The sequence below is a fragment of the Austrofundulus limnaeus genome, unplaced genomic scaffold, assembly GCF_001266775.1.
Source record: "Austrofundulus limnaeus strain Quisiro unplaced genomic scaffold, Austrofundulus_limnaeus-1.0 Scaffold226, whole genome shotgun sequence".
NCBI classification, from domain to species: Eukaryota; Metazoa; Chordata; class Actinopteri; order Cyprinodontiformes; family Rivulidae; genus Austrofundulus; species Austrofundulus limnaeus.
In genome coordinates this window covers 865,034-874,719 of record NW_013952628.1, presented here as the reverse complement: position 1 = coordinate 874,719, position 9,686 = coordinate 865,034, and the positions used below count along the sequence as shown (strand labels likewise).

The window sequence follows — 9,686 nt, the reverse complement described above, 5'->3', positions numbered from 1 at the left end:
TCTGAGATTAAAGTCAGAATTCTGAGATTAAAGTCAAAATTCTGAGATTAAAGTCGTAATTCTGAGATTAAAGTCGTAATTCTGAGATTAAAGTCGTAATTCTGAGATTAAAGTCATAATTCTGAGAAAAAAGTCAGAATTCTGAGATTAAAGTCAGAATTCTGAGATTAAAGTCATAATTCTGAGAAAAAAGTTAGAATTCTGAGAAAAAAGTCAGAATTCTGATAAAAAAGTCATAATTCTGAGAAAAAGTCAGAATTCTGAGATTAAAATCAGAATTCTGAGATTAAAGTCAGAATTCTGAGATTAAAATCAGAATTCTGAGATTAAAGTCATAATTCTGAGATTAAAGTAAGAATTCTGAGAAAAAAGTCAGAATTCTGAGAAAAAGTCAGAATTCTGAGATTAAAGTCAGAATTCTTTTTTTATTTTTCAGTGGCCCTAATCCTCTTCCGTAGTTTCTAAAATAATTTCGACATTAATAAAAGAACGAGGGTGAAATCGAGGAGTGCGTTCTGACCTCATTTTTATCTCTTTTCAAAGATCATGAACCCAGAAAATACTCTGAAGTTAAAGTTACATTTTAAAAATGGTGTTAAAAAGATGGAAAATAAAGTAACTTAACCTAATTTCCCTCTGGGATCAATAAAGTATTTTTGAATTGAATTGAACTGAATTAAACTTGTAGAATTCGAAGAGCAAAGAAATAAACTAAAAACACGTGCAGTGCCTGATCCGACCACACGGGGGAGACAGAACTCCGCTGACGGAGAAGAGAACTGCTGACGTCATCACCCCTCAGACCTACGGGTGCAGTTTGTGATGAAACGTAACTAAAAAAAAAAACAACAACTGTCAGTCCGTGAATGGATGAGGCCAGCTGAGACTCCCGGCTGTTCCCACAGGACGTTTTCTGATTCACTCCGAGTCTCCAGCGCGTGTCTGAGCCGGAGGGAAGCTGCCGTTCGCGGGGATTGACGTCAGAAAGCCTGCGTTGGTTACCTCCATCACCTCCGGTAAGCTAACTGTCAAGGCTAACAACTTAACGGGCTAGCTTATCCGACTTTAACCGACCCCTAATTTATCCACAGCTGGGTCTGAACCCGGGCAGGAGGACAGCATTTATCTGTTTGTTTGTTTTTAAAGAACAGAACCGCAGTTATTATTCTGTCATTACGGTCCTGTAGGTGTTTTTAAGATCATAAAACAACCAGACTGTCTGTAGATTTAAGGGATAAAAAAACACAGAAACAACAAAAACATGTCCTGATTATAAAGCAATGAAGTATTAATGACTGTAAGGAAACACGAGAAGTAAACAAAAGAGCTGTAAATAATACAAGACACTCTAAAACTAACATGATTAAAGAAAAATACAAAAATAGATAAAGTTTCAGACATCCATAATGACTAATTCATTAAAGTATAAACATTTAAAAACATATATCTATTTTAAATGAAGATTATCTTGTGATGGAAAATGTAACCGCTTTGATCAAACCTTATACATGTACAGGTCCTCAATAAAAATAGCATATTGTTCTTTATTTTCTGTAATGTACTGATAAACATTAAACTTTTATATATTTTAGATTCATTGCACACCAACTGAAGTAGTTCAAGACTTTTATTGTTTTAATATTGATGATTTTGGCAAAAAAGTAAAGAAAAACCAAAAATCCCTATCTCAAAAAATTAGCGTATCATGAAAAGGTTCTCTAAACGACTTATAAACCAAATCATCTGAATCAACAAATTAACTCTAAACACCTGCAAAAGATTCCTGAGGCTTTCAAAAACTCCCAGCCTGGTTCATTACTCAAAACCATAATCATGGGTCAGACTGCTGACCTGACTGCTATCCAGAAGACCATCACTGACACCCTCAAGCAAGAGGGTAAGACACAGAAAGACATTTCTGAACCAACAGGCTGTTCCCAGAGTGCTGTATCAAGGCACCTCAGTGGGAAGTCTGTGGGAAGGAAAAGGTGAGTTAGAAAACGCTGCACAACAAGAAGAGCTGTCAGTCAGTAGCTGCGTTTCCATTGAAAATGCGCAAATTAGAATTTCGAAAATAAATTTACTCAATGGAAACACGTCAATTTAGAAAAAGAATTACGTTTTTCAACAAAATGTTTTTGTGCTCGGATGAGGTGGTTTTTCGGCTGAATCGAAATTGGTGTTGTTCGCAAAACTGCAATGGAAACACTTTTTTCACATCACAGGAGTCACATGATCAACAACCAGCTGTTTCTACTGGTGAAAAAGACAATGACGAAGAAGATAACAGGAAGTAGAAGTAGTAGTAATATCACAGAAGTAGTATAAAATAGTAAACTCACCGACTACAATTTCCCAAAAACACAGCATACGTAGCCGCTCCCAAGTAGGGACTTGTCTCTGGAAAGCCTCGATATCTAAATCATAAATGTAAATGTAAAATTAAATCTAAAATGTTGCAGCTAAATTATTAAGTTTACATTTAAGAATTTCTAAATGGAACACAGCCTTTGCCGTTGGTGCAGGGCTTTTGTTGTGACTTCATCATCCTGCGACAAAAGCAAAACGCTAATGCTGCTAACATTGCTGAATATGATATTTTAATGTTTAAATTAAAAATATGTTTATTGAAAACAGTACGGATGGTTCATGTGGTCCAGCAGTTTGAAGTGCAGCTCAGACACCGGCCGCAGGGAAGCTTTAGCAGCGCTAGCAGAGTTAGCAATGTTAGCAGCATTAGTAGGGTTGGTAGAGTTAGCGATGTTGGCAGTGTTAGCAATATTAGCAGCATTACGACAGCAGCATCAGGAGTGTTAGCAGAATTAGCAACATTAGCAAGTTTAGTAGAGTTGGCAATGTTAGGAGCGTTAGCACTGTTAGCAACATTAGCAGGGTTATCAGCAATAGCCGAGCTAAACATGGTAGCAGCATTAGAGTCATTAACATTAAAAGCGTTAGCATAGTTAGCAACATTAGCAGGTTTAGTAGAGTTAGCAATGTTAGGAGCATTAGCAGAGTTAGCAACATTAGCAGATTTAGTAGAGTTGGCAATGTTAGGAGCGTTAGCAGACTTAGCAACATTAGCTGATTTAGTAGAGTTAGCAACGTTAGGACCATTAGCATAGTTAGCAACATTAGCAGGTTTAGTAGAGTTGGCAATGTAAGGAGCATTAACGTAGTTAGCAACATTAGCAGGTTTAGTAGAGTTGTCAATATTAGGAGTGTTAGCAGAGTTAGCAACATTAGCAGGTTTAGTAGAGTTAGAAATGTTAGGAGCGTTAGCATAGTTGGCAACATTAGCTTGTTTAGTAGAGTTGTCAATGTTAGGAGCATTAGCATAGTTAGCAACATTAGCAGGTTTAGTAGAGTTGGCAATGTTAGTAGCATTAGCATAGTTAGCAACATTTGCAGGTTTAGTAGAGTTGGCTATGTTAGGAGCGTTAGCATAGTTAGCAACATTAGTAGGTTTAGTAGCGTTAGCAATGTTAGGAGCATTAGCATAGCTGGCAACATTAGCAGGTTTAGTAGAGTTGTCAATGTTAGGAGCATTAGCAGAGTTAGCAACATTAGCAAGTTTAGTAGAGTTGGCAATGTTAGGAGCATTAGCATAGTTAGCAACATTAGCAGGTTTAGTAGAGTTGTCAATGTTAGGACTGTTAGCATGGTTGGCAACATTAGCAGGTTTAGTAGAGTTAGCAATGTTAGGAGTGTTAGCATAGTTGGCTACGTTTGCTGGTTTAGTAGAGTTAGCAATGTTAGGACCGTTAGCATAGTTAGCAACATTAGCAGGTTTAGTAGAGTTGTCAATGTTAGGAACATTAACATAGTTAGCAACATTAGCAGGTTTAGTAGAGTTGGCAATGTTAGGAGCATTAGCATAGTTAGCAACATTAGCTGATTTAGTAGAGTTAGCAATGTTAGGACCGTTAGCATAGTTAGCAACATTAGCAGGTTTAGTAGAATTGTCAATGTTAGGAGCGTTAGCATAGTTAGCAACATTAGCAGGTTTAGTAGAGTTAGCAATGTTAGGAGCATCAGCATAGTTGGCAACATTAGCAGGTTTAGTAGAGTTAGCAATGTTAGGAGCATTAGCATTAGTCGTTGTGTCCTTGTGCAAGACACTTCACCCACCTTGCCTTCTGATGGTGGTCAGAGGGTCCGGTGAAGCCGATGCATGGCAGCCTCGCTTCTGTCAGTGTGCCCCAGGGCAGCTGTGGCTACAGTGTAGTTTGCCATCATCAGTGTGTGAATGTGAGTGTGAATGGGTGAATGTCTGTTAGTGTAAAGCGCTTTGGGGTCCGGAGGGACTTGAAAAGCGCTCTATAAGTTCAGTACCATTTACCATTTACCATTTAGCATAGTTGGCAACATTTGCAAGTTTAGTAGATTTAGCAATGTTAGGAGTGTTAGCAGAGTTAGCAACATTAGCCGGTTTAGTAGAGTTAGCAATGTTAGGAGCATTAGCATAGTTGGCAACATTAGCAGGTTTAGAAGAGTTAGCAATGTTAGGAGTGTTAGCATAGTTAGCAACTTTATCAGGGTTGCCAGTGTTAGCAGCTTAAGCAGTTTGTTTTGTCTCATGATGATGATGTCATAACAAAAGTTGAGCACTTGCAGCAAACGCTGGTGTTCCATTGCAAAATTCTTAAATGTAAACTTTATAATCTAGCTGCAACATTTTCATGTAACTTTCACACTTAAATATAGGTTTTAATATTTACATATATTATTTTACATTTAAATAAAACATTTAGTAAAAATGATCAAATATATGAACAGTGAGCTAAATGATAAAATATTAGTGTAAAATTTACACTCAGAATGTGAGCTAAATAATGAAAATGACCTTTTTTAACATTTTATTTTACACTTGGAGCCCCATGCCTTGCTCTAAAGTGAAATGAAACAAATCCTCGTTATTTGCTGAGCTGTGAACCGTTCTGGACCACAGGTTGTTATCTGGATTATCTGGACCTCAGGTTTGGGTACAGGTCAGGGTTCGAGTCACTCGGTCGGATCTAAAAACCTTTTAATTTGAAGGCGGGCGGCCGGGCAGGGATGACCCTGTCATCTAATGAGGGTGTTTGCTGGTTTAAAGGTAGCAGAAACAGTCATTACAGCTGATGAGTGGACCTGCAGCTTCTGTATAAAGAGGCCGAGCTGAAGCCTCTGCAGACTGTCGGCCCAGGAGAAACCATCAGGAGCTTCTGCTGCAGGAAAGGTGAGAAGATTCCTGTCAGGATGACAATGATGATGTTTTTGCTTCGGTCGTCTAATAATCTAAAATTTCATTATTTTCATTCGTTCAAAGCAGCTGTGAGACGTTGTTGTTTTCTCCTAAACAACCTAAAAATACTTTCCAAATGTGGACCCAGACAGGATCAAACATGACTGGAGCTGAAGACTTTAAGTTGATGAGAGACTTATTTTAGTCGTGTTGTTTTGGGGTGAACGTGTAATTTAGCAGCTGGCAGGAGGAAACTCAAACCACAGGCTGCTGTTTCTGCTTGTTTCTGCAGGATGAGAATAAATAACGTGGTTTGGCTTGAATGTATGTTTAGCAGAGTTAAAGCTGGAGCAGTGCATTGTTCTGTTTTGAAACAGCTCATCCTTCAAAAACAAAATACTTGAATAATTTTTAAAGCTAAATATCAATGTTTTTATCTTGATCTTTGGAGCGATGACGTGTTTTTCTGCACCTGCTGCACCTGTGGCGTCTGAGTCGTCTCTAATAATACACGGATCGATACTGAAACATCAACACTCATGATTCCAGATCTTTAAGACCTTAAATTATTTCTAAAATCAAAATATTGATACTTTGATACGTCAGTCGTTTCAGGTAACGTGCACCTTTAACAGGAACACAGTGGAAAGAAACCAAACTATTGAAATCTGTGGTTGGATGGAACTACTTTTCCTTCCTCCTGGGTGATGTGTAAGCACGTGTTACATGTTTCATGTGTTCATGTAACATAATTTAAGACACAAGTTTTAATTTTTATAGTAGTTCCTGATAATTAAACAATAATTTTATTAATGTTTTTATTTTTTTTACTTTATTTTAACATAGTTTTGCACTGAAAATAGGCAAATTCTGATTCCTAATGTCAGATTCTGATAGTCTACTATCTCTAAAACAAATCATATCTTTTTTATTCTTGCACAATTCTTTATATTATATTTTTATTATCAGTAGTTGTATCATGGCTAGTCAGTGTTAATTTCATTTTTTTGTGTACTATAGTTTGTAAAGTAATTATTGTGTGAACCTCTGTACTGAGGACACCTGAATTTCCCCTCAGCAGGACAATAAAGGCTATTTCTATTCTATTCTATTCTATTCTATTCTATTCTATTCTATTCTATTCTATTCTATTCTATTCTATTGTTATTTAAAATAAAAGTTTTGTTTGATTGTGTCCTCTGCAGTGGTGGGCACAGTCCTGCTAACCCGCTAATAGCAGAACTAGTTTCTCATTTAGCGGATTAGCTTTTTTTGCTAACGTTGGAAACTGGACGATAAGCTTCTGCTGAATTTAGTGACAGTTGTTTTAGTGGTTAGCGTTAGCTTCCACTCATTTTTTCATCTGTTAAGCAGTTTAGCATTAGCTGGGCTAACATTCGTGTTTAGCGGATTAGTGGTTGGTGAAGCTAAGTTTTTGGTTAGCCGTGCCCACCACGTTTGCTAACTATGCTAATGTTCCTAACGTTGCCAACTCTCCTAAACCTGCTAATGTTGCTAACTCTGCTAACGCTCCTAACATTGCTAACTCTATTAACCCTGTTAATGTTGCTAACTCTGCTAACGCTCCTAACATTGCTAACTNGCTAACTCTATTAACCCTGTTAATGTTGCTAACTCTGCTAACGCTCCTAACATTGCTAACTCTATTAACCCTGTTAATGTTGCTAACTCTGCTAAGGCTCCTAACATTGCTAACTCTACTAACCCTGTTAATGTTGCTAACCCTGATAACCTTACTAATGAAAAGGCACCACTGTCTGTCTGGTTTTCTGTTGCTCTAAACCGCTTCTATAAATGAGGACACTACGTCAGTAAACTTTAAAGTAAATAAAATAAATAAATGATGTCTTGTATTCAGTTTGAAGCGGTCATTTATTCTACCCTTGGCCTTCGACTTTGTGTTGAAGATCTCGGCTGAGTTTATCTCTGCAGCTGAAGTGGACCTTGGGTTGTGTTTGATTTAGGGTGTTTGTGTGTCATGACATGGTCTAACTGACATGTTGACATTTAAAATCAGTTTCTGCAGCTGAACTCGGACTTTCAGACAGAGAATGCTGATTTGTGGTTGGTTGGTCACTTTGAGGTTGGAACGTTTTTAACGTTTTTTTTTCTTTCTTTTTTCCCGTGGCTGACCTCCTTTCTGTCTTCATCTCCTCCGCAGGCTTTCTTCAGGTGCTGCTTCTCCTCCGATCCCACCCTCCGTCTCACCTTACAGGTGATCCGTGGCATCACTCGGCATACTGACGGCCTCGGGCCGGGCTCACTGAAACCAGAACTTTAAGCTGCAGCTGCCGTCAGGGGGCCTGAAGGAACAGGTGAGCCCTTCTTTACAACACAAACCTGAATGGTTCTGTGTGTTCAGGCCAGCTTCACTGGGTCTGCTCTGAAATGAGTCGAAACATGTACAGGACTTTTGTGCCAGGACTGTAAAACAGGAATGAGCTGATTTTATGCACTTAGACACAACATCAGATTAAAATTTACAGCTGCCGTCTGAAGAAGTGTCTGCTTAAAGTTCCAGTTATTAAGCCACATAAAGATAAAAAAAATATACTTTTTATCTGTGTAAGTGTTAGCATCAGTGCCACGTTAGTATTATCTCCGCGTTAATGATAGCCCTGTATTAGAGTTAGCATTAGCACCACAGTGTGTTAGCTCTGTGTGTTAGCTAGGATTGGGCAAAATCATATCGTGCACAATTACCCATCAGAAAAATAGGCACCTATTAATATTAGGGAATATTATGATTAGTGACGTATGTTAGTCACTGTAGCGAGGCTAATGCTAACGTTGAACTAACAGTAATGCAAAGCTAACACCTTTGTGGAGCAAATAATAACATAAACCCAACACAACGGCAGAGCGAACACTAATGTGACACTAATAATAACACTAACACAAAGTCAACAGAAATGCAAATCTAATACTAACATGGCTCTAATGCTAACTCTGGGCTAACATTATAGTGATGTTAATGCTAACACTGACATGAAGCTAAAACTAATGCGGTGCTAACATTAAAGTGGCACTAATGCTGACACTATCACAGAGCTAATGCTAACATGGTGCTAATACTAACGCTAACACATAACTAACATTAACATGTAGCTAACACTAATGTGGCTCCAATGCTAACACTAACACATAGCTAACATTAACACTTTGCTAAATATCACATTGCTCTAATGCTAACTGAGAGCTAACACTAACACGGAGCTAATGCTAATATGACGCTAATACTAACGCTAACACATAGCTAACATTAACACATAACTAACACTAATGTGGCTCTAATGCTGACACGGAGCTAACACTATTGTGGTGCTAATGCTAACACTAATACGGCGCTAACATTAATGTGGCACTAATGCTGACACTAATATGGAGCTAACGTTAACATGGAGCTAATATTAGCGTGGCACTAATGCTAACGCAGAGCTAACATAATCACTGACCATTCGTCTTCAACTGATCATGTTTTCAAGTCATAAAATTCAAGATGGCTGCCGCATTTTATTGTGTTAGTAGCTAAGAGTCATCCCAAACCTTTTGAAATAAATAAGTAAATATGTGTGTGTGTGTGATTAATTTGTTTTACAATATTTAATCCTTCGACAGAAAACATCCATCACCCTCTGAAGGAGTCATGCTCATCCGGTCCCGTCATGGCTGGCCCACTATGACCATCGCCCTCCCCTGTTCCCAGCCAGCGCTCCTCCTCCTCATCGTGCTCCTCTGCCCGGTCGGTCAGGCTTCAGGTCAGGGAGGAGATCAGTCACCTGCGCAGGTGCTTCAGGACCTGCTGGCCCGCTATGGGGACAACAGCACCATCACGGTGCCTCAGCTGCGCTCGCTGCTAGCTGCCCTCAGCCGGGGTCAAAGTGATGGCGAGGAGGTGGAGACGACACAGGCCACGCCCCTCAAAACCAACGCCTCAAAGGTAAAAAATGTTTTTTGTTTGTGTTTAGAAAAGCTGCCGTTTGGTAAACTTCCTTCACCAATAATGGGAGAAGATGGAGATTTGCAGTAGTGGGCAGTGTTTAGCTGAACTGCTGATAGCGGAATTAGATTTTTTTTATTTTGTAAACTATTAGCGGACCGATTAGCTTCTGCTAATTTCAGGTCCACTAAAAATTCACGTGTAAAACTTTTATCCCAAATTAATAAAAAACTCTCACCTCTTACAAGCAGTGCTGGACGTGTGAGAGACCGTGTGTGTTAGCATGTAGCATCTTTAGCAGCTACACTTCAAACTAAGAGTGTCAAAAAAAGAAACATTTAGATATATTTAAATAAAAAATACAAAAACTGACTACGTATAAGTTATGGTAGAGCATAGATTCTTAACCCATGGGGCTCGGCCCAATTGTGGGCCGTGAGCGTCACCTTGAGGGCCTCAAAAGAACAACAGTTTTTAACTTTGGGCCACAGAGGGCCG

At 38.8% G+C, this 9,686-nt stretch overlaps 1 protein-coding gene across 1 annotated transcript in view; it reads left to right on the top strand.

Moving 5' to 3' along the window:
* Nucleotides 1-786: 786 nt before the first annotated feature.
* slc39a14 (solute carrier family 39 member 14) overlaps nucleotides 787-9,686 on the top strand; it is a gene marked incomplete in the record, with an annotated part of 30,209 nt that continues 21,309 nt past the window's right edge. Inside the window, 4 exon segments of the mRNA XM_014019705.1 lie at nucleotides 787-1,016; nucleotides 5,099-5,221; nucleotides 7,410-7,563; nucleotides 8,867-9,188. Of these exon segments, the coding sequence (XP_013875159.1) occupies nucleotides 8,895-9,188 (294 nt within the window).